The sequence below is a fragment of the Heptranchias perlo genome, chromosome 10 (genome assembly GCF_035084215.1).
Source record: "Heptranchias perlo isolate sHepPer1 chromosome 10, sHepPer1.hap1, whole genome shotgun sequence".
Lineage (NCBI taxonomy): Eukaryota > Metazoa > Chordata > Chondrichthyes > Hexanchiformes > Hexanchidae > Heptranchias > Heptranchias perlo.
Window position 1 is genome coordinate 86,342,433 of NC_090334.1, and position 24,984 is coordinate 86,367,416.

The 24,984-nt window shown below is 45.4% G+C and overlaps 1 protein-coding gene across 7 annotated transcripts in view; it reads right to left on the reverse strand.

Annotated features, from left to right (window-relative positions):
* Positions 1-5,173: 5,173 nt before the first annotated feature.
* Positions 5,174-24,984, reverse strand: part of syne3 (spectrin repeat containing, nuclear envelope family member 3) — a 207,420-nt gene continuing 187,609 nt past the window's right edge. For 3 of the 7 annotated variants that reach the window (XM_067992140.1, XM_067992143.1, XM_067992138.1), the window contains 2 exons: positions 21,555-21,590; positions 5,174-8,643 (listed from right to left, as the gene is read on the reverse strand). In XM_067992140.1, coding sequence (XP_067848241.1) covers positions 8,446-8,643; positions 21,555-21,590 — 234 coding nt within the window. In that variant the 3' untranslated portion in view covers positions 5,174-8,445. Of the gene's footprint in view, positions 8,644-20,918; positions 20,970-21,554; positions 21,591-24,653; positions 24,798-24,984 lie in introns of those variants that run through there. The other 4 variants (XM_067992139.1, XM_067992144.1, XM_067992141.1 and 1 more) reach the window with 4 other exon arrangements.

Sequence of the window (24,984 nt, forward strand, 5' to 3'; positions counted from 1 at the left end):
AAGTGGCAGGTATAAGTGACAAGAAGCTCAAGAGTTGAGTGAGAATACGAACACAAGAGGGTGTAACTACCCTCCTGCCCACACCATACAACCTAACCCTAACCCTAATGCAGCGTAACCCTAACCCTAACCCTAATGCAGCAACCCTAACCCTAACCCTAACCCTTAACCCTAACCCTAATGCAGCGTAACCCTAACCCTAACCCTAATGCAGCGTCACTAACCCGAACCCTAACCCTAACCCTAACCCTAATGCAACGCACCAAGGACTTTGTCTGTTTGTTTGTAACTCCCTGAGGAGCCGCAAGACGGCGAAACCGGTCGGAGTGTTCCAAGAAGGAACGATGGATGGTACTTAAGGCTGGAGGACGAGACACATTCAGTAGTAGCCAAGCAGGAACTCTGGATGGTGCCGAAAGCTAAAGCACAAGGTGCATTCATTTGGACAACAGCAATAGTCTGAGGTGCGGGCCAGAACCAAGAGGCAGACAACATAGGGAGGGCGTTTCCCCCCTCTGCCCACCATTTTAAAACCTAACCCTAATGCACTAACCCTAACCCTAACCCTAATGCAGCGTAACCCTAACCCTAAACACCTAACCCTGATGCACCCAACCCTACCCCTAAAACTTAACGCTAACCCCACCCCACCCCTAAACACCTAACCCTAACCCTGATGCACCCCAACCTAACCCCAATATAGCCCTGAACCTAACTGCGACCCTGACCTTCACCTAACCCCAACACTAACCCCAGTGCAGCAACCCTAACCCTAACCTGAACCCCCAACCCCAATACAACATAACCCTAACACTACTTAAAATAAAGGGTAGGGTTCCAACACCAATAATAATAACTAAATACTACATGGAGACCATAAATTGGCAAAACCCAGGAACTGATTATAACCCCAGAGGGGGATCAAAGGATTACAGATCAAGAAATTAATAAGAAGATATCGGCAAGAAAAAGAAGCCAGGTGGTAAGGTAAAGCGTGGGCCAACCAAAAGTGGCAGGTATAAGTGACAAGAAGCTCAAGTGTTGAGTGAGATTACGAACACAAGAGGGTGTAACTACCCTCCTGCCCACACCATACAACCTAACCCTAACCCTAATGCATTAACCCTAACCCTAACCCGAATGCAGCCTAACCCTAACCCTAATGCACTAACCCTAATTCACTAACCCTAACCCTAATGCAGCGTAACCCTAACCCTAACCCTAATGCAGCGTCACCCTAACCCTAACGCAGCAACCTGAACCCTAACCCTAATGCAGCGTAACCCTAACCCTAACCCGAATACACTAACCCTAACCCTAATGCAACCCTTACCCTAACCCTTATGCAGCGTTACCCTAACCCTAACCCTAATGCACTAACCCTAAACCTAACCCTTACTGACCCTAACGCAGCGTTACACTAAACCTAACCCTAATGCACTAACCCTAACCCTAATGCAGCGTAACCCTAACCCTAATGCAGCGTAACCCTAACCCTAACCCTAATGCAGCGTAACCCTAACCCTAACGCACCCCACTCTACGCCTAAAACCTAACCTTAATGCAGCCCGAACCCTAAACCGAACCGCAACATTGACCCTCACCCCAGCGCAACACTATTCCCCCACCCTACCCCTAAAACCTAACCCTAACGCACCCCACCCTACCCCTAAAACCTAACTCTAAAGCAGTCCTAAACCCATAACCCTAAACCTAACCGCAACCCTGACCCTCACCTAACGCTAATACTAACCCTAATGCAGCAACCCTAACCCTAATCTTAACCGCCCAACCCTATTACAGTGTAACCCTAACACTGATTCCAACACCAATTACAAGTATGCAATAACTACTACATGGAGACCATCGGTCGGCAAAATCCAGGAACTGATTATCACCTGAGAGAGGGATCAATACATTATTGATCAAGAAACTGCTAAGAAGATGAGATGGGCAAGAAAAATAAGACAGGTGGTAAAGTAAAGCGTGGGCCAACCGAAAGTGGCAGGTCAGTGACAAGAAGCTCAAGGGCTGAGTGAGAAAACGAACACAAGAGGGTGTAACTACACTCCTGCCCACACTAAACAACCTAACCCTAATGCAGCGTATCCCTCACCCTAACCCTAAACCTAATACAGCAAAACCCTAACCCTAATGCAGCGTAACCCTAACCGTAACACTAACCACTAACCCTAAAGCAGCTTAACCCTAACACTAACCACTAACCCACACCCAAATGCAGCGTAACCCTAACCCTAACGTCACCAACCCTAACCCCAATGCAACGTAACCCTAACCCTAATGCCTAAAACTACAGGTCAAGGTACATTCATTTGGACAGCAGGAACAATCCAAAGTGTGGGCCAGCAGTCCGAAGAGGCAGACAACACAGGGCGGGCCTATTCCCCCCTCTGCCCAAAATGCTAAACCTAACCCTAATGCAGCATACTCTAACCCTAACCCTTTGTGTGAAGAAGTGTTTTCTGACATCACCCCTGAACGGATGAGCTTTAATTTTAAGATTATGCCCCCTTGTTCTGGACTCCCCCCCCCCCCCCCCACCAGAGGAAATGGTTTCTGTCGACCCCATCAAATCCTGTAATCATCTTAAACACTTCAATTGGATCACCCCATAATATTCTATATTCAAGGGAATACAAGCCTAGTCTGTGCAACCTGTCCTCATAATTTAACCCTTTTAGCCCCGGTATCATTCTGGTGAATCTGCACTGCACCCCATCCAAGGCCAATATATCCTTCCTGAGATGCGGTGCCCAGAGCTGAATGCGGTACTCCAGATGGGGTCCAACCAGAGCTCTGTGCAGCTGGAACAAGTTGCACCCCTTTGTATTCTGGCCCTCTTGAGATAGAGGCCAACATTCCATTTGCCTTTTTAATTATTTTTTGTACCTGTCCACTAGCTTTTCGTGATTTCTGTATTTGGACCCTTAAATCCCTCTGCTCATCCACAGTTCCTAGTTTCTCGCCATTTAGAAAATACAATGGTGGGAAAATTGGATAGGGCCTGTTTTTGAGCGGGAGCAGCACGATCCGCTATTACTCCACGCACAATGGTCCCTGCGCGGGGCAGGATGAGATTTTCCTCAGGCCTGAGGACTCACCTGCAATCAGCGTTGGAAATTGAACGAGCATTCCATGCAATTTGCACTTTCAAACCAGCAGAGGGAGCTCCGATCTCTTAAAGGCAAGCTGTCTGTTAGAAATCTCCTGAAGGGCCTGCTGTCTGCACAGAGCCTGAACAGAGATCAGACATTGAATCATATCATAGAATCATAGAAGTTTACAACATGGAAACAGGCCCTTCGGCCCAACATGTCCATGTCGCCCAGTTTATACCACTAAGCTAGTCCCAGTTGCCTGCACTTGGCCCATATCCCTCTATACCCATTTTACCCATGTAACTGTCCAAATGCTTTTTAAAAGACAAAATTGTACCCGCCTCTACTACTGCCTCTGGCAGCTCGTTCCAGACACTCACCACCCTTTGAGTGAAAAAATTGCCCCTCTGGACCCTTTTGTATCTCTCCCCTCTCACCTTAAATCTATGTCCCCTCGTTATAGACTCCCCTACCTTTGGGAAAAGATTTTGACGCGTAAAGCATAGACGCAGGTCTGATCCCTATTTTTACATACTGATGAGTTATGTTAAAACATTGAATAAAGGTTGTGCACCACAAAATCCCACATCCACCAATCTGCATGCCAGATCTCACCAATCTGCCGACCTGAGAGTCCATACAGCAAGGTTCTCTGCTGATGCACCAGACGCCTTGGTGCAAGAGGTGGACAGAAGGAGGGACATCTTATATCCACGGTGGGGGGAAGCAAGAAACCCTCCAGACATACACCCAAAAGGCAGTGGGAGGCAGTCGGGGATGAAGTCAATGCCAGGTGCACAGCATCATGAACATGAATCCAGTGCAGGAAGAAGTTCAATGCTTTGACACGAGTGGTCAAAGTGATGAGGTCAACTGTCAAGTGGCATCTCCTACCAACTGCACCACGAGCCGCATCCACTCCTCCACGCACTAAACCCCCCAACACCCACCCACCAACAAACTCTTTCCATCAGAACTCAACTCTTCAAATCAGATGCTTCCTCACCCTCACACATTGCTACTGTTGCAAGCCGCCGAACCACAACTCACAGGCCACACACACTGGCAGCTATTCATAAATGACAGGCATTGCCCAGACCCACGTCCCGCTTTCTTGCAGGAGAAGGTAGCGCATATCAGTAGGCAGCAAGTGGCAGCGGCATTCAGCCCCTCGGGCATGTTCCACCATTTAATGAGATCATGGTGGAGCTGTGACCTAATTGCATATTTCCGCCTTAGCCTCATATCCCTTAATATCCTTGGTTCACAGAAATCTATCAATCTCATGTTTAGAATTCACAATTGAGCTAGCATCAACTGCCATTTGCAGAAGAGCTTCCCAAACTTCTCCCAACCTTTCCATGTAGAAGCATTTCCTAACTTCACTCCTGCACGTCCTGGCTCTAAATATTAAGCTATGTCCCTGCGTCTTCATATTCAAGTGTGGGAGACCTCCAAAAACAATTGTAAATGTGTGGGCAGCCAGAAGTAATAATCCAGCCACTAACCTGTAAATCCTGCATAGTCCCTTTAAATAGCGCTGGTAGGGGGTCCTCCAGGCACTCTAAGATACGTTCCGTTGGTCAGGGTTAAGATTGTGCGTTGAGTTGAGCGATAAGTCCCAAAATGGTGTCTATCACTTTAAATCAGCGTTGTACACTGATTGTAGCCAGTTTCTCCCTACTTTACATGATTCCAGCGTTCATTATCTGCGCCTGCGCAAACTCCTATACCAAGATGGCGTCTGGCGCATGTCATGCTGGAAATGTGCGTGTGCATCCAAAATGCCATCTTGGACGTTGGAGAGGCCGGGTAGTGCCGAAATAACGGGCGTTACACGGCCCAATTTAGCGCCCACTGAATCTATCAATGTCCCTTTGTAACCTTCTGCCCCCATCTACGTTATTTACTGTGCCAACTTAGTGTCATCAGCAAACTTAGATATACGGCTCTCTCTTCCTTCATCCAAGTCATTGATATAAAATCCAGGCTTTTGGGAGAGGTTGATGTCTTCAAGTAAAAACTTTAATAAAGATATTAAAAGACACAAAAAATGCAATGGAAAAATTTAATCAAGTTATTGTGAAATATGTAATCGTTAACTTTTTTTGTTTTGTTAAAACTTTGTTTTGCAAAAATGGCAGCTGAATTTTAAAAAAACATTTTGAGTGATTTGATTGGTTCATCAACAAACAGCAAAATGTTTACATATGGATTTCCATTTCAAATGTTACATATAGATTTCCATTAGAAATGGTTACGTGCGGATTTCCATTATAAAGGTTACATATAGATTTCCATTATAAATGTTTACATATGGATTTCCATTATAAAAGTTTACATATGGATTTCCATTATAAATGTTAACATATGGATTTCCATTATAAAAGAGATGGTTCAGGTACAGTCTAGGTACATTCCCACGAGGGGGAAAGGTAGGGCAACTAAAGCCAGAGCTCCCTGGATGACAAAGAGATAGAGAGTAAGATGAAGCAGAAAAGGGGGGGTGTATGACAAATAACACAAGTGAGAAACAGGCAGAATATAGAAAGTTCAGAGGGGAAGTGAAAAAGGAAATAAGAGGGGCAAAGAAAGAGCATGAGAATAGACTGGCGGCCAACATGAAAGGGAATCCAAAAGTCTTCTATTGGCATGTAAATAGTGCTATAGGATAGTGGTAGACTTGAAGAGGATATAGATAAGCTGGAGGCATGGGGTAGTAAGAGAAGGGGTGGGGCCAATCAGGGACCAAAAAGGAGATCTACTCATGGAGGCAGAGGGCATGGCCGAGGTACTAAATGAGAACTTTGCATCTGTCTTTACCAAAGAAGATGCTGCCAGAGTCTCAGTAAAGGAAGGTGTAGCTAAGATACTGGATGAGCTAAAAATTGATAGAGGAGGTACTAGAAAGGCTGGCTGTACTTAAAGTAGATAAGTCACCCGGTCCAGATGGGATGCATCCTAGGTTGCTGAGGGATGTATGGGTGGAAATTGCAGAGGTACTGGCCATAATCTTCTAAACATCCTTCGATACAGGGGCGGTGCCAGAGGACTGGAGAATTACACCCTTGTTCAAAAAAGGTTATAAGGATAAACCCAGCAACTATTTGTTGTCAGTTTAACCTCGGTGGTGGGGAAACTTTTAGAAATGATAATCCGGGACAGAATTAGCAGACAAGTGTGGATTGATTAGGGAAAATCAGCACAGATTTGTTAAAGGCAAATCGTGTTTAACTAACTTGATAGGGTTTTTTGATGAGGTAACAGAGAGGGTCGATGAGGGCAATGCAGTTGATGTGGTTTATATGGACTTTCAAAAGGTGTTTGATAAAGTGCCGCATAATAGGCTTGTCATCAAGATTGACGCCCATGGAATAAAAGGGGCAGTAGTAGCATGGATACAGAATTGGCTAAGTAACAGGAAACAGAGAGTAGTGGTGAATGGTTGTTTTTTGGAGAGGTGTACAGTGGTGTTCCCCAGGGGTCGGTGCTGGGACCACTGCTTTTTTTGAAATGTATTAATGACTTGGACTTGGGTGTACAGGGCACAATTTCAAAATTTGCTGATGACACAAAACTTGGAAGGGTAGTAAACAGTGAGGAGGATACTGATAGACTTCAAAAGGATATAGACAGGCTGGTGGCATGGGGGGACACGTGGCAGATGAAATTAAACGCAGTAAATGCAAAGTGATACATTTCGGTAGGAGGAATGAGGAGAGGCAATATACACTAGAGGGTGAAATTCTAAAAGGGTACAAGAACAGATGTATCTGGGGGTGTTTATGCATAAATCATTGAAAGTGGCAAGGCAAGTTGAGAAAGCGGTTAAAAAAGCATATGGGATCCTGGGCTTTATAAATAGAGGCATAGAGTACAAAAGTAAAGAAGTCATGATGAACCTTCATAAAGCATTGGTTCGACCACAACTGGAGTATTGTGTCCAGTTCTGGGCACTACACTTTAGGAAGGATGTGAAGGCCTCAGAGAAGGTTCAGGAGAGATTTACTAGAATGATTCCAGGGATGAGGGACTTTAGTTACGAGGATAGACTGGAGAAACTGGGGTTGTTCTCCTTGGAACAGAGAAGGTTGAGAGGAGATTTGATAGAAGTATTCAAAATCATGAAGGGTCCAGACAGAGTAGATCGAGAGAAACTGTTCCCATTGGCGGAAGGGTCAAGGACCAGAGGACATAGATTTAAGGTGATTGGCAAAAGAACCAAAGGTGACATGAGAAAAAACTTTTTTTACACAGCGAGTGGTTAGGATCTGAAATGCACTGCCCGAGGGAGTGGTGGAGGCAGATTCAATCATGGCTTCAAAAGGGAACTGGATAAGGACTTGAAAGGAAAAAATTTGCAGAGCTATGGAAATAGGGCAGGGGAGAGCGACTAGCTGGATTGTTCTTGTATAGACCCGCATGGATTCGATAGGTCAATTGGCTTCCTTCCGTGCTGTAACCTATGATTCTATGAGGAGAAATTCGCACAGATATAGAGAAAGAACGAGGGAGCGGGACTAATTGGATAACTCTTTGAAAGAGCCGGCACAGGCACCATGGGCCAAATGGCCTCCTTCTCTGCTGTATGTTTGTATGTCATGACTGAACTTGTGTCCTAAATAATTCTGTGTTACCGAAGCCTCTGGAAATGACAACAATAAAATGGCCAAATGTCAATGTTGCAATTTAGGATGACATTTCTCCAGGAACTCCCTCACTATAACATCAGTTATATTTAAAAAACACTACTGATCTGCAGATTAGAAAACTCCTTCACGCACAGATTGGAATGACTATTTCCTAGTGACTTCTGTCAGCCAGAGAGATGAGTTTATGGCTATAAACATAAAATAAATTCCCACCTTGTCCAGTCACAAAAGTTATACCCCTCCAAATTCTACAAATCAAAAATCAGATTTAAACCCATCAGTGCCCAATGAATGAGGAGGGCTGGAATCACATAACCTTCAGCCAGAAAATTATGGACAATGGTTAACAATTTTTCCTAAATAATTTAGATTTTAAGCTTATAAATAAAGTAATTTGTTTTGAAAATGGCCCAACATTATACTCAGGGAAATGTTGGCAAATGTCCATTCTGGAGCCTTATCCACAAGGAGATACCTGTTGACGTCCTCGCAGTGGTTGTAACCAATGGGTTTCCATACCAACACTTTCAAGATGATGAAGCAACTTCTGCCTGGAGTCTGAGAGACAGCAAAATATCAGACAGTGTGAGTACTGTCACCGTTACATCAAGAACAAGGGAATGAGTTCTGTTGTGCAGCATCACTGGTGAAATGACGGTAACTCAGGATGTCGGCTATGTCGGAGGGGGACCCTGATACCTCAGTGTCAGGTAGAAAGAACGTGCAAAGTTATTGACCACGCTGCAGCTGTCCTGTTCCTCGATAAGTGGGAGCAGGAAGGCGAGGAGCAGTAAGAAGAGCAGGAATAGTTGGAGAGGGAGCGCTGCACAGCAGGCACGAGACAGGTAGTGGCAGATCCCTCCTGAAGTCTGCTGGGAAACAAAGCAGAAAGCAAAAGTGGTTAAAAGGCACTGTGTTAGATTTCACATTTAAAAAAAAATCATAACCTCTATTTTAGGCTTCAAAATGCAATTTTTAATAAAATGTTTTAAAAAATAACTTTTTCAGCAAAACATGGAAAACCTCAGAACTTTCTATTCCTCAGACTCTGGCCTCTTGTGCATCCCATCATCCCTTTGTCCAACAAGTGGCAGCTATTCCTTCAGCCACCTAGGCTCCATGCACTGGAATTCCACCAAGCTCAATCCCTCCAGCTCCCCACCTCTCTCTCCTCCTTTAAGATCCTTCTTAAAACCAACCTCTTTGACCAAGCTTCTGGTCACACTTCCTAATATCTCCTTTGGCTCAGCCTCCATTTTTGTCAGCCTCTGTCAGTGGTAGCACTGTTACCTCTGAGTCAGAGGATTGTGGGGTCAAGCCCCTCACCAGAGACTTGAGCACATATTCTAGGCTGTCACTGTACTGCAATACTAAGGAAGTGTTACACTGTGGGAGGGGGCGTCTTAGAGATAAAATATTAAACCGAGATGTCAGCTACCCTTTCAGGCAGATGTAAAACACCTTTCTTTCTGTCTGTGAAGCACCCAGGTATGATTTTCTACATTAAATGCATCATATCAAATCAAATTGCTGTCCTTTTTGGTGCTGCCTCCAATAATCCAATAACACCAATCACTGCCTCCAATAATTCAATAACATCCATCACTGCCTCCAATAATCCAATAACACCAATCACTGTCTCCAATAATTCCATAACATCCATCACTGCCTCCAATAATTCAATAACATCCATCACTGCCTCCAATAATCCAATAACACCAATCACTGTCTCCAATAATCCAATAACATCCATCACTGCCTCCAATAATCCAATAACATCCATCACTGTCTCCAATAATCCAATAACATCCATCACTGTCTCCAATAATCCAATAACATCCATCACTGTCTCCAATAATCCAATAACATCCATCACTGTCTCCAATAATCCAATAACATCCATCACTGTCTCCAATAATCCAATAACATCCATCACTGTCTCCAATAATCCAATAACATCCATCACTGTCTCCAATAATCCAATAACATCCATCACTGTCTCCAATAATCCAATAACATCCATCACTGTCTCCAATAATCCAATAACACCAATCACTGTCTCCAATAATCCAATAACACCAATCACTGTCTCCAATAATCCAATAACATCCATCACTGTTTCCAATAACATCCATCACTGCCTCCAATAATCCAATAACACAGGTACGGTAGCATAGTGGTTATGTTACTGGACTAGCAATCCAGGGGCCTGGACTAATAATCCGGAGTCATGAGTTCAAATCCCGCCATGGCAGCTGGGGAATTTAAATTCAATTAATTAAATAAAACCTGGAATCTATAATTCTAGTATCAGTAATGGTGTCCATGAAACTACCGGATTGTCGTAAAAACCCATCTGGTTCACTAATGTCCTTTAGGGAAGGAAACCTGCCGTCCTTACCCGGTCTGGCCTATATGTGACTCCAGACCCACAGCAATGTGGTTGATTCTTAATTGCCCTCTGAAATAGCCGTAATAAAAAGTCATAATAAGAATAAAGCCGGACGGACCATCTGGCATCGGACCACGAGGCACCGGACACAACAAAGGCAAACCAAGCCCAGTCGACCCTGCAAAGTCCTCCTCACTAACATCTGGGGACTTGTGCCAAATTGGGAGAGCTGTCCCACAGACGAGTCAAGCAACAGCCTGACATAGCCATACTCACAGAATCATACCTTTCAGCCAATATCCCAGACTCTTCCATCACCATCACTGGGTATGTCCTGTCCCACCGGCAGGACAGACTGACCAGAGGTGGCGGTACAGTGATATACAGTCAGGAGGGAGTGGCCCTGGGAGTCCTCAACATTGATTCTGAACCCCATGAAATCTCATGGCATCAGGTCAAACATGGGCAAGGAATCCTCCTGCTGATTACCACCTACCGCCCTCCCTCAGCTGATGAATCAGTCCTCCTCCATGTTGAACACCACTTGGAGGAAGCACTGAGGGTAACAAGGGCACAGAATGTACTCTGGGTGGGGGACTTCAATGTCCATCACCAAGAGTGGCTCGGTAGTACCACTACTGGCCGAGCTGGCTGAGTCCTGAAGGACATAGCTGCCAGACTGGGCCTGCGGCAGGTGGTGAGTGAACCAACACGAGGGAAAAACTTACTTGACCTCGTCCTCACCAATCTACCTGTCGCAAATGCATCTGTCCATGACTGTATTGGTAGGAGTCCTCGTGGAGACGCAGTCCCGTCTTCGCACTGAGGACACCATCTACCGTGTTGTGTGGCACTACCACCGTGCTAAATGGGATAGACTCATCACAGATCTAGCAGCTCAAAACTGGGCATCCACGAGGTGCTGTGGGCCATCAGCAGCAGCAGAATTATATTCCAGCACAATCTGTAACCTCATGGCCCAGCATATTCCTCACTCTACCATTACCAACAAGCCAGGGGATCAACCCTGGTTCAATGAGGAGTGTGGAAGAGCATGCCAGGAGCAGCACCAGGAGTACCTAAAAATGAGGTGCCAACCTGGTAAAGTTACAACTCAGGACTACATGCATGCTAAACAGCGGAAGCAACATGCTATCGACAGAGCTAAGCAATTCCACAGCCAACAGATCAGATCAAAGCTCTGCAGTCCTGCCACATCCAGTCGTGAATGGTGGTGGACAATTAAATAACTAATGGGAGGAGGAGGCTCTGTAAACATCCCCATCCTCAATGATGGCAGAGCCCAGCACGTGAGTGCAAAAGACAAGGCTGAAGCGTTTGCAACCATCTTCAGCCAGAAGTGCCGAGTGGATGATCCATCTCGGCCTCCTCCCGATGTCCCCACCATCACAGAAGCCAGTCTTCAGCCAATTCGATTCACTCCACATGATATCAAGAAATGGCTGAGTGCACTGGATACAGCAAAGGCTATGGGCCCCGACAACATCCCAGCTGTAGTGCTGAAGACTTGTGCTCCAGAATTAACTGTGCCTCTAGCCAAGCTGTTCCAGTAGCTACAACACTGGCATCTACCCGACAATGTGGAAAATTGCCCAGGTATGTCCTGTCCACAAAAAGCAGGACAAATCCAATCCGGCCAATTACCGCCCCATCAGTCTACTCTCGATCATCAGCAAAGTGATGGAAGGTGTCGTCGACAGTGCTATCAAGCGGCACTTACTCACCAATAACCTGCTCACCGATGCTCAGTTTGGGTTCTGCCAGGACCACTCGGCTCCAGACCTCATTACAGCCTTGGTCCAAACATGGACAAAAGAGCTGAATTCCAGAGGTGAGGTGAGAGTGACTGCCCTTGACATCAAGGCAGCATTTGACCGAGTGTGGCACCAAGGAGCCCGAGTAAAATTGAAGTCAATGGGAATCAGGAGGAAACCTCTCCAGTGGCTGGAGTCATACCGAGCACAAAGGAAGATGGTAGTGGTTGTTGGAGGCCAATCATCTCAGCCCCAGGACATAGCTGCAGGAGATCCTCAGGGCAGTGTCCTAGGCCCAACCATCTTCAGCTGCTTCATCAATGACCTTCCCTCCATCATATGGTCAGAAATGGGGATATTCGCTGATGATTGCACAGTGTTCAGTTCCATTCGCAACCCCTCAGATAATGAAGCAGTCCAAGCCCGCATGCAGCAAGACCTGGACAACACATATGTGGCAAGTAACATTCGTGCCAGACAAGTGCCAGTCAATGACCATCTCCAACAATGATGTGGAGATGCCGGTGATGGACTGGGGTTGACAATTGTAAACAATTTTACAACACCAAGTTAAAGTCCAACAAATTTATTTTAAATTTCACAAGCTTTCGGAGGCTTCTTCCTTCCTCAGGTGAATGTTGCTCTCCAACAAGAGAGAGTCTAACCACCTCCCCTTGACATTCAACAGCATTACCATCGCCAAATCCCCCACCATCAACATCCTGGGGGGTCACCATTGACCAGAAACTTAACTGGACCAGCCACATAAATACTTTGGCTACAAGAGCAGGTCAGAAGCTGGGTGTTCTGTGGCGAGTGACTCACCTCCTGACTCCCCAAAGCCTTTCCACCACCTACAAAGCACAAGTCAGGAGTGTGATGGAATACTCTCCACTTGCCTGGATGAGTACAGCTCCAACAACACTCAAGCCCGCTTGATTGGCACCCCATCCACCACCCTAAACATTCACTCCCTTCACCACCGGCGCACTGTGGCTACAGTGTGTAACATCCACAGGATGCACTGCAGCAACTCGCCAAGGCTTCTTCGACAGCACCTCCCAAACCCACGACCTCTACCACCTAGAAGGACAAAAGCAGCAGACACATGGGAACAACACCACCAGTAAGTTCCCCTCCAAGTCACACACCATCCCGACTTGGAAATATATCGCCGTTCCTTCATCGTTGCTGGGTCAAAATCCTGGAACATCCTTCCTAACAGCATTGTGGGAGGACCTTCACCACACGGACTGCAGCGGTTAAAGGAGGCGACTCACCACCACCTTCTCGAGGGCAATTAGGGATGGGCAATAAATGCCGGCCTCGCCAGTGACGCCCACATCCCATGAACGAATAAAAAAAAATCCATCACTGCCTCCAATTATATCCATCACTGTCTCCAATAATCCAATAACACCCATCACTGTTTCCAATAACACCCATCACTGTCTCCAATAATCCAAAAACATCCATCACTACAATTTATTTTTGGACATAAGATGACAAAAACAAAACCCGAAAGCCTCGTGGTCAATGTGGAAAATGGCTCAAAGCACGTTTAAACCGTCGAGGTATGATTTCCCTCCAATATTTTCGGAGTTTGAACTGCATGACAAGTGGAAGAATGAAGTTGATATGTGGACATGGGTTACTACTCTGCCAAAGAGGAAACAATGCATTGCCATGGTGATGTCACTTCCTGAACGAAGAAGATATGGTATTTTCTGAGATGGATGTTGATCTTTTGGATAATGATGAAGGTTTTACCTTTCTAATAGAATTTCTGGATCAAATCTGCAAGAGAGGTGACCTGTTGAGTGCCTATGAGGCCTGGTCAGCATTTGATGGATTTCGGAAATCGGACGGTCATTCAATGGAAGAGTATATCATGGACTTAAAAAAATTGTACAAAAGGTTGACAAAGTTCAAATTGGAAATCCCTGGATCGGTACTACCGGTTATAATTACTAGATTGTGCAAAGATGTTTCATAGGGACAGCCAACTGGTCCTAACTGGGGTCCAGTTCTCGGAAAAGGAGACTCTGTTGGATCAAATGTCTGCTGCCTTAAAGAAATTCTTGGGGAAACAGTGATTCCTTTCAGCCTTCATAGAACAAATGAGACCTTCCGCTGTGACACAAAGAATAGAAGATTCGATGGTTACCAGGTTTCAAAATGTTCCAGATACTAAACGCAGGCGCCAGACCAGGTTTCAAAATTTTCAAGAGACCGGACGTAGGCGTCAATATGACGGAAGGATTAAAGACAGTCAAATTGGCGATGAAAGCAGGTACAGCAAATCCATTTATCACAACAGAAGACAAAATTGGGACAGTAATAACGGGTGAATGAATCCCAGGAATGCCCAAGGAAAAAATTAGTAGATGCTTTAGATGTGCCTCTAAGTATCATTACGAAGTGAATTGCCCAGAACAAAGATGCAGAATCTTTGAAATGATGCATGAAGAAAGTAGTTCTGAGGAAGAGGATGAAGATAATGATGAATTTCACAGATTATATTGGTCACATGGAGTTTTAATCCCAAGATGAATGTATTCCTTTAATTGTGCGGTGATAGTGCATGTACTTCAACTGTATGAGGTGTAGATTGGTTAAAATGTTAACTTGATTCACTAAGTAGTGAGGATTGATGCAAGGTTAAGGAATATAAAAGTTCTACATGTTTTAGGTTTGGAGATGACAACACCTTGAGGTCACTCAAGAGAATGGTAATTCCATGTAAGATAGCTGGAGTAAGTCATTTTATAAGTATGGACGTAGTCTTTAGTGAGATACACTATGCTTTTGGGTAAACCTTTCATGAAAAAGGCAAAAACAAAACTTGACATGGAACACGATGAGACAATCATTTTTAGGAAATCGGTTGATGTGCAGTTTACCCCCTTAATAAAACCTGATGTTTCTCATCAGCATGTTAGGCAAGTATTAATGGCATCAGGCGATAAGGATCAGAGAGAAAACAAAACAAATTGTCTTAAAGTTACGTAGACAATTTGCCCACCCTACTTGTCGACTTTAAAGATCCTGTTAAAAGATGCAGGTGTAGCTGATGAGGAGTGTACGAGGATCATAGAAGAGATTAGTGAGAACTGTGAAATCTGTAAGAAGTAAAGACGGATGCCCCCACGTCCTAGTGTAAGTGTTCCATTAGCACGTGACTTCAACGAGGTAGTTGCCATGGATCCAAAGGTATGGGAAAAAGACAGAAATGTTTTCAACTTACATTTTATTGACCTAGCTACCAGATTTAGTATTTCTAGAATCATAGAATCATAGAAGTTTACAACATGGAAACAGGCCCTTCGGCCCAACATGTCCATGTCGCCCAGTTTATACCACTAAGCTAGTCCCAATTGCCTGCACTTGGCCCATATCCCTCTATACCCATCTTACCCATGTAACTGTCCAAATGCTTTTTAAAAGACAAAATTGTACCCGCCTCTACTACTGCCTCTGGCAGTTCGTTCCAGACACTCACCACCCTTTGAGTGAAAAAATTGCCCCTCTGAACCCTTTTGTATCTCTCCCCTCTCACCTTAAATCTATGCCCCCTCGTTATAGACTCCCCTACCTTTGGGAAAAGATTTTGACTATCTACCTTATCTATGCCCCTCATTATTATTATAGACTTCTAAAAGATCACCCCTAAACCTCCTACTCTCCAGGGAAAAAAAGTCTCAGTCTATCCAACCTCTCCCTATAAGTCAAACCATCAAGTCCTGGTAGCATCCTAGTAAATCTTTTCTGCACTCTTTCTAGTTTAATAATATCCTTTCTATAATAGGGTGACCAGAACTGTACACAGTATTCCAAGTGTGGCCTTACTAATGTCTTGTACAACTTCAACAAGATATCCCAACTCCTGTATTCAATGTTCTGACCAATGAAACCAAGCATGCTGAATGCCTTCTTCACCACCCTATCCACCTATGACTCCACTTTCAAGGAGCTATGAACCTGTACTCCTAGATCTCTTTGTTCTATAACTCTCCCCAACGCCCTACCATTAACGGAGTAGGTCCTGGCCCAATTCGATCTACCAAAATGCATCACCTCACATTTATCTAAATTAAACTCCATCTGCTATTCATCGGCCCACTGGCCCAATTTATCAAGATCTACACTAATATATAGTAAGGAGCAGGTGGTTAATCTAGATAAAATTATGGAAAAATGGATAGGGACTGGACTTGGGGCACCAGCAAAGTTTCTGACCGATAATGGAGGTGAATTCGCTAACACAGAGTTCAGAGATATGTGTGAGAATATGAATATAATTGTCATGAATACAGCAGCTGAGAGCCCTTTTAGCAATGGTTTTTGTGAAAGGAATCATGCTGTGATTGATAACACGGTGCATAAAATTTTGGCTGATCGACCAGAGTGTAAATTGTCAACTGCCCTAGCATGGGCGGTTCATGCAAAGAATTCTCTTCAGATGGTTGGAGGATATTGTCCATACCAACTAGTCTATGGGTGCACTCCCAAATTATTTTCTGTTCTTTGTGATAATCCTCCTGTTCTAGAAGGTACTACGATTAGTGCCATTTTTTCTGAGCATTTAAATGCTATGCATGCAGGGAGACAGGCTTTTATCAAGGCTGAGATATTAGAGAAAATTCATAGAGCACTGAGACATCGTATTAGACCATCTGAGACAGAGTTCAATTCAGGAGATTTGGTTTATTATAAAAGAGGGGGTCATAGGGAATGGAAAGGCCCTGGTAAGGTAATAGGTCATGACAGTAAAACATGGTTGTCCAACATGGCAATCAAACCATTAAGATTCATTCCTCATGATTAATTGGAATTAATTGTAGAATCTCAGACTCTGAGCAGTTGATAGAAGTAAACGAGGCACCTTGTGCCTCAGATGGTCATGATTTTTTTGATGAGCTTCCTGAAGAGCAGACTGAGGTAGATCAAGGGCTGGACAGTGGTAATATCAGTGATGAAGAAATACATGTCAGAGCTATCACATCCACAGAACAATTTCCAAAGTGGGGAAACAGGTGACATATGTTCCAGAAGGGACTAATGAATGGCGGGATGCAGCAATTTTGGGACGTGCAGGCAAAGCTACTGGTAGGTTTAAATTCTGGTTGAATGTTCAGGATGATGGCCATGCAGCGAGGCCCATGGACTGGCAGAATAGTGTAAAAGAGTAGTGGGAGAGAGTCTGGAAGTGAACCTCACGTCAGAAAATGATCGCAAACTAGAGATGAAAGGGGGAGATCTTGCAGTAATAGTCCCTACAGACATAGAAGTGGACGTAGCGTGACTAGGTCAGACTTGGATACATTACGCTCAGTTCCTTCAGCTAAGTCATTAATATAGATTGTAAATAGCTGAGGCCCAAGCACTGATCCTTGCGGCACCCCACTAGTTACAGCTTGCCAACCTGGAAACCTGGCGATAACGGAGACTTGGCTCAAAAAAGGGCAGGATTGGGTACTAAATATTCCTGGATACAAGGTGTTCAGGAAAGATAGGGAAGGAAAGATAGGAGGGAGGGTGGCAGTATTGATTAAGGAGAATATTGCAGTGCTGGAGAGAGAGGATGTCCTGGAGGGGTCAAGGACAGAATCTATTTGGTTGAGTTAAGAAACAATAGAGGTGCCATTACACTACTGGGTGTATTCTATATGCCACCAACTAGTGGGAAGTATATAGAGCAATAAATTTGCAGGGAAATTACGGAGAGGTGCAAGAACTATAGAGTAGTGATAATGGGGGACTTCAACTATCCAAATATAGACTGGGATAATAATAACAAAAAGGGGCAAAGGGGGGAGGGATTTTTGAAATGTGTCCAGGATAACTTTCTTGACCAGTACGTTTCCTGCCCAACGAGGAAGGAGGCATTGCTGGACTTGGTTCTAGGGAATGAGGTGAGTCAAGTGGAGCAAGTGTCAGTGGGGGAGCATTTAGGGAGCAGCGATCATAGTATTATAAGGTTTAGAACAGCTGTGGAAAAGGACACGGACCACACTAAAGTAAAAATACTCAATTGGAGGAGGGCCAATTTCAATGGGATGAGAACAGATCTGACCCGGGTAAATTGGAATCATAGATTGGCAGGCAAAACTGTAATTGAACAGTGGGCTGTCTTTAAAGAGGAGATGGTTCAGGTAGAGTCTAGGTACATTCCCACACAGGAGAAAGGTAGGGCAACTAAAGCCACAGCTCTCTGGATGACAAAAAAGATAGAGTAAGATGAAGCAGAAAAAAGGGGCATATGACAGATGTCAGATTGATAACACAAGTGAGAACCAGGCTGAATATAGAAAGTTCAGAGGGGAAATGAAAAAGGAAATAAGAGGGGCAAAGAGAGAGTATGAGAATAGACTGGCGGCAAACATAACAGGGATTCCACAAGTCTTCTACAGGCATGTAAACAGTAAACAGGAAGTATGAGGAGGGGTGAGGCCGATCAGGGACCAAAAAGGAGATCTACTCATGGAAGCAGAGGGGATGGCTGAGGTACTAAATGAGTACTTTGCATCTGTCTTTACCAAGGAAGATGCTGCCAGAGTCTCAGTAAAGGAAGATATGGTTAGATACTGGATGGGCAAAAAATTGATAAAGAGGTACTTGAAAGGCTTGCTGTACTCAAAGTAGATAAGTCACCCGGTCCGGATGGGATGCATCTTATGTTGCTGAGGGAAGTAAGGATGAAAATTGCAGAGGTACTGGCCATAATCTTCCAAACATCCTTAGATACGGGGGTGGTGCCAGAGGACTGGAGAATTGAGAATGTTACACTCTTGTTCAAAAAAGGGTGGAAGGATAAACCCAGCAACTACAGGCCAGTCAGTTTAATCTCAGTGGTGGGGAAACTTTTAGAAACTATAATCCGGGACAGAATTAACAGTCACTTGGACAAGTGTGGATTGATTAGGAAAGCCAGCACGGATTTGTTAAAGGCAAATCGTGTTAGGCCAAAAGACCATAAGAGATAGGAGCAGGAGTAGGCCATTTGGCCCTTCGAGCCTGCTCCGCCATTTAATGAGATCATGGCTTATCGCATTTTTACCTTAACTCCATTTTCCCGCCATTTCCCCATATCCTTTGACTCCCTTGCTGATCAAAAATTTGTCTAACCCAGCCTTGAATGTATTCAATGACTCAGCCTCCACAGCTTTTTGGGGTAAAGAATTCCAAAGATTCACAACCCTCTGGGAGAAGAAATTCCTCCTCATTTCTGTCTTAAACAGGTGACCCGTTATTCTGAGACTATGCCTTTAGATTCCCCCATGAGGGGTAACATCTTCTCAGCATCTACCCTATCGAGTCCCCTCAGAATCTTATATATTTCAAGATGTGTTTAACTAACTTGATAGAGTTTTTAGATGAGGTAACAGAGAGGGTAGATGAGGGGAATGCAGTTGATATGCTGTATATGGACTTTCAAAAGGCAGATGACACGAAACGTGGAAGTGTAGTGAACAGTGGGGAGGATAGTGATAGACTTCAAGAGGATATAGACAGGCGGGTGGCATGGGCGGACATGTGGCAGATTATATTTAACACAGAAAAGTGCAAAGTGATACATTTCAGTAGGGAGAACGAGGAGAGGCAGTATAAACTAAAGGGCATAACTCTAAAACGGGTACAGGAACAGAGAGATCTGGGGGTAAATGTGCACAAATTGTTGAAGATGGCAGGGCAGGTTGAGAAAGCGGCATAAGGGATCCTGGGCTTTTGAGGAACAGAGTACAAAAGTATGGAAGTCATGATGAGCCTTTATAAAACACTGGCTCGGCCACAACTGGAGTATTGTGTCCAGTTCTGGGCATCGCACTTTAGGAAAGATGTGAAGTGCCTTAGAGAGGGTGCAGAAGAGATTTACGAGAATGATTCCAGGGATGAGGGGCTTTAGTTACTTGGATAGACTGGAAAAGCTGAGGTTGTTCTCCTTGAAACAGAGACGGTTGAGAGGAGATTTGATAGAGGTATTCAAAATCATGAAGGGTCTCGACAGAGTAGATAGAGAGAAACTGTTCCCATTGGCAGAAGGGTCAAGAACCAGAGGGCATAGATTTAAGGTGATTGGCAAAAGAACCAAAGGTGACATGAGGAAAACTTTTTTATACAGTGAGTGGTTAGCATCTGGAATGCATTACCTGAGGGAGCAGTAGAGGCAGATTCAATCATGGCCTTCAAAAGGGAACTGGATAAGTACTTGAAAGGAAGAAATTTGCAGGACTACGGGGATCGGGCGGGGGAGTGGGACTCGCTGGATTGCTCTTGCAGACAGCCGGCGTGGACTCGATGGGCCGAGTGGCCTCCTTCCGTGTTGTATTCTTTCTATGATTCTATAAAATGACCCGTTTATCCCTTCTCTCTGTTTTCTGTCTGTTAACCAATCCTCTATCCATGCTAATATATTACCTCCAATCCCATGATCCCTTATCTTGTGTAACAACCTCTTATGTAGCACCTTATCGAATGCCTTTTGAAAGTCCAAATATACGCAATCCACTGGTTCCCCTTTATCTACCCTGCCAGTTACATCCTCAAAAAACTCTAATAGATTTGTCAAACTCGATTTCCCTTTCATAAAACCAAGTTGACTCTGCCTAATCATATTAAGATTTTCTCAGTGCCCTGTTACCACTTTCTTAATAATAGATTCTAGCATTTTCCTTACTACTGATGTCAGGCTAACAGGTCTGTAGTTCCCTGTTTTCTCTCTCTTGAATAGCGGGGTTACATTTGCAACCTTCCAATCCACTGGGACCGTTCTAGAATCTAGGGAATTTTTGAAGATCAAAACCAATGCATCCACTATCTCTGCAGCCGCCTCTTTTAGAACCCTAATATTTCAAAATTAAACATATTCTGAAGAATTGTTGAAGGTTTTTACTTGTAATGTTAAAAAGTCATTTCACCTTAAAGGCCAAGATCAAATATAGCAGAAGAAAAACCCGAGCGGAGAGAAGACAGTCTCGCATCATTGAATTATGTCTGGCTGTATCTAGGCAGTCGCACTGTTGAGCATAGCCTGGTGAGGATTGAGGGATATTTAAACTTAAATTCTCTATAATTCCTATTAAATTGCATTCAGCTTAGTGTAGCAGTACATCACTGTCAGGGTCACTGATTTATTCTGAGTGTAGCAGTACATCACTGTCAGGGTCACTGATTTATTCTGAGTGTAGCAGTACATCACTGTCAGGGTCACTGATTTATTCTGAGTGTAGCAGTACATCACTGTCAGGGTCACTGATTTATTCTGAGTGCATAAGTCTAATTTTGTTTTTATTATGTGGGATTTTCCAGGATTTTTACTGGTGCTTTAGGGATTTCATTTCATTTTACTATAAAAATCGCAAACTAGACGCATTCATAACTGCTGTCGAACTGTGTCCGGGAACGACAGGGCATGGGTCCTGCAAAGGATTCCCAACACGGTGGTCCTCTAATCCCTGGAGGATGTGCTGAAACGATAACCAGTTACTGTGCACCAGCAGCAGAAAGTGGGTAAAAGACTGCCCACCACCCTCAGTCTCCTCAGGGAGAGATGGCATACAAAAAGGAACAAACTAAATCAAACACACATGGAAAGGATTTAAGGAAATGTAATTACCTTTCTGAATTCATCTAACTCATCCTGACCGAGAATCTGCAGAAACAAACATGAAAAGTAGAACATTGAGAAAGCAGCACACAACCAAGGCAATGGAGGGGCCCCAAACAATGTTACACAGACACTGAGCAGCACAGTGTGGGGCCCCACACAATGTTACACAGACACTGAGCAGCACAGTGAGGGGCCCCACACAATGTTACACAGACACTGAGCAGCACAGTGTGGGGCCCCACACAATGTTACACAGACACTGAGCAGCACAGTGTGGGGCCCCACACAATGTTACACAGACACTGAGCAGCACAGTGTGGGGCCCCAATGTTACACAGACACTGAGCAGCACAGTGTGGGGCCCCACACAATGTTACACAGACACTGAGCAGCACAGTGCGGGGCCCCACACAATGTTACACAGACACTGAGCAGCACAGTGTGGGGCCCCACACAATGTTACACAGACACTGAGCAGCACAGTGCGGGGCCCCACACAATGTTACACAGACACTGAGCAGCACAGTGCGGGGCCCCACACAATGGTACACAGACACTGAGCAGCACAGTGTGGGGCCCCACACAATGTTACACAGACACTGAGCAGCACAGTGAGGGGCCCCACACAATGGTACACAGACACTGAGCAGCACAGTGTGGGGCCCCACACAATGTTACACAGACACTGAGCAGCACAGTGAGGGGCCCCACACAATGGTACACAGACACTGAGCAGCACAGTGTGGGGCCCCACACAATGTTACACAGACACTGAGCAGCACAGTGTGGGGCCCCACACAATGTTACACAGACACTGAGCAGCACAGTGTGGGGCCCCACACAATGTTACACAGACACTGAGCAGCACAGTGAGGGGCCCCACACAATGTTACACAGACACTGAGCAGCACAGTGCGGGGCCCCACACAATGTTACACAGACACTGAGCAGCACAGTGTGGGGCCCCACACAATGTTACACAGACACTGAGCAGCACAGTGCGGGGCCCCACACAATGTTACACAGACACTGAGCAGCACAGTGTGGGGCCCCACACAATGGTACACAGACACTGAGCAGCACAGTGCGGGGCCCCAATGTTACACAGACACTGAGCAGCACAGTGTGGGGCCCCACACAATGTTACAGACACTGAGCAGCACAGTGCGGGGCCCCACATGTCCAGAATGCAGTGATGGAGGAGCCTCAGCCTTTGCCCTTGTCCAACAGGTCCGAGGTACTTTCTACCTGTATGGATGAGAACAAAGACTGCAGGGAGGATGGGTAACTGACCATGGCACCATGTTACAGGAGGCTATTCAAGTGGGGGGAGTAAAAAGGAATGTGATAGCGGTTGGCGATAAAATAATCAGGGGGATAGACACTGTTCTCTGCAGCTGCGATTGAGAGTCCCAAAGGCCGTGTTGCCTGCCCAGGGCCAGGGTTAAGGACATCTCCTCCTGGCAGGAAAAGAACTTGGAGCACAAGGGGGAGGATCCAGTTGTCGTGGTCCATGTAGGAACCAAAGACATAGGTAGAACTAGGAATGAGGTTCTGCTGAGGGAGTTTGAGGAGCTAGGGTCCAAATTAATAAGTAGAACCTCAAAAGGTAATAATCTCTGGATCACTATCTAAGCCACACGCAAATTGGCATAGGGACAAACAGATCAGAGAGTTAAATGCCTGGCTCAAAGAGTGGTGTGGGAGACAGGGGTTTCGATTCTTGGGGCACTGGCACCAGTACTGGGGAAAGAGGGAGCTGTTCTGTTGGGACGGGCTCCACTTAAACCGGGCTGGCACTAGTGTCCTGGCGAATCGAATAACGAGGGAGGTAGATAGGGCTTTAAAATAAAAAGGGGGAGGGAGGAAAAGAGAGGCTTGTGGTAAGGGGAGAAAAGTCAAGGTCATAGAGCAGAGTGTGACAGGAAAGAACAGAGAGTTCAACGGTAATACTGCATCAGTGAACGAGGTCAAATCGGGGAAAGATAGCAAAAAGTTAAAATTAAAGGTGTTTTATCTGAATGCATGAAGCATTTGTAACAAGACAGACGAATATGGCACAAAGAGAGATAAATGGGTTTGATCTGATAGCCATTACTGAGACTTGGTTACCGGGTACGGTAGCATAGTGGTTATGTTACTGGACCAGTAATCCAGAGGCCTGGACTAATAATCCAAGTCATAAGTTCAAATCCTGCCACGGCAGATGGGGAATATAAATTCAATTAATTAAATAAAATCTGGAATTTAAATACTAGTATCAGTAATGGTGTCCATGAAACTACCGGATTGTCGTAAAAACCCATCTGGATCACTAATGTCCTTCAGGGAAGGAAACCTGCCGTCCTTACCCGGTCTGGCCCATATGTGACTCCAGACCCACAGCAATGTGGTTGATTCTTAATTGCCCTCTGAAATAGCCGAGCAAGCCACTCAGTTGTAAAATCTTGCTAAAAAAAGTCACAGTAAGAATAAAACCGGACGGACCACCCGGCATCGGACCACTAGGCACCGGACACGACAAAGGCAAACCAAGCCCAGTCGACCCTGCAAGGTCCTCCTCACTAACATCTGGGGACTTGTGCCAAAATTGGGAGAGCTGTCCCACAGACGAGTCAAGCAACAGCCTGACACAGCCATACTCACAGAATCATACCTTTCAGCCAATGTCCCAGACTCTTCCATCACCATCCCTGGGTATGTCCTGTCCCACCGGTCGGACAGACCGACCAGAGGTGGCGGTACAGTGATATACAGTCAGGAGGGAGTGGCCCTGGGAGTCCTCAACATTGACTCTGGACCCCATGAAATCTCATGGCATCAGGTCAAACTATGGGCAAGGAAACCTCCTGCTGATTACCACCTACCGCCCCCCCTCAGCTGATGAATCACTCCTCCTCCATGTTGAACACCACATGGAGGAAGCACTGAGGGTAGCAAGGGCACAAAATGTACTCTGGGTGGGGGACTTCAATGTCCATCACCAAGAGTGGCTCGGTAGCACGATGACTGACCGAGCTGGCCGAGTCCTGAAGGACACAGCTGCCAGACTGGGCCTGCGGCAGGTGGTGAGCGAACCAACACGAGGGAAAAACTTACTTGACCTCGTCCTCACCAATCCACCTGTCGCAGATGCATCTGTCCATGACAGTATTGGTAGGAGTGACCACCGCACAGTCCTTGTGGAGATGAAGTCCCGTCTTCGCACTGAGGACACCATCCAACGTGTTGTGTGGCATTACCACCGTGCTAAATGGGATAGATTCAGAACAGATCCAGCAGCTCAAAACTGGGCATCCAAGAGGCGCTGTGGGCCATCAGCAGCAGAATTGTATTCCATCACAATCTGTAACCTCATGGCCCAGCATATTCCTCACTCTACCATTACCAACAAGCCAGGGGATCAACCCTAGTTCAATGAGGAGTGCAGAAGAGC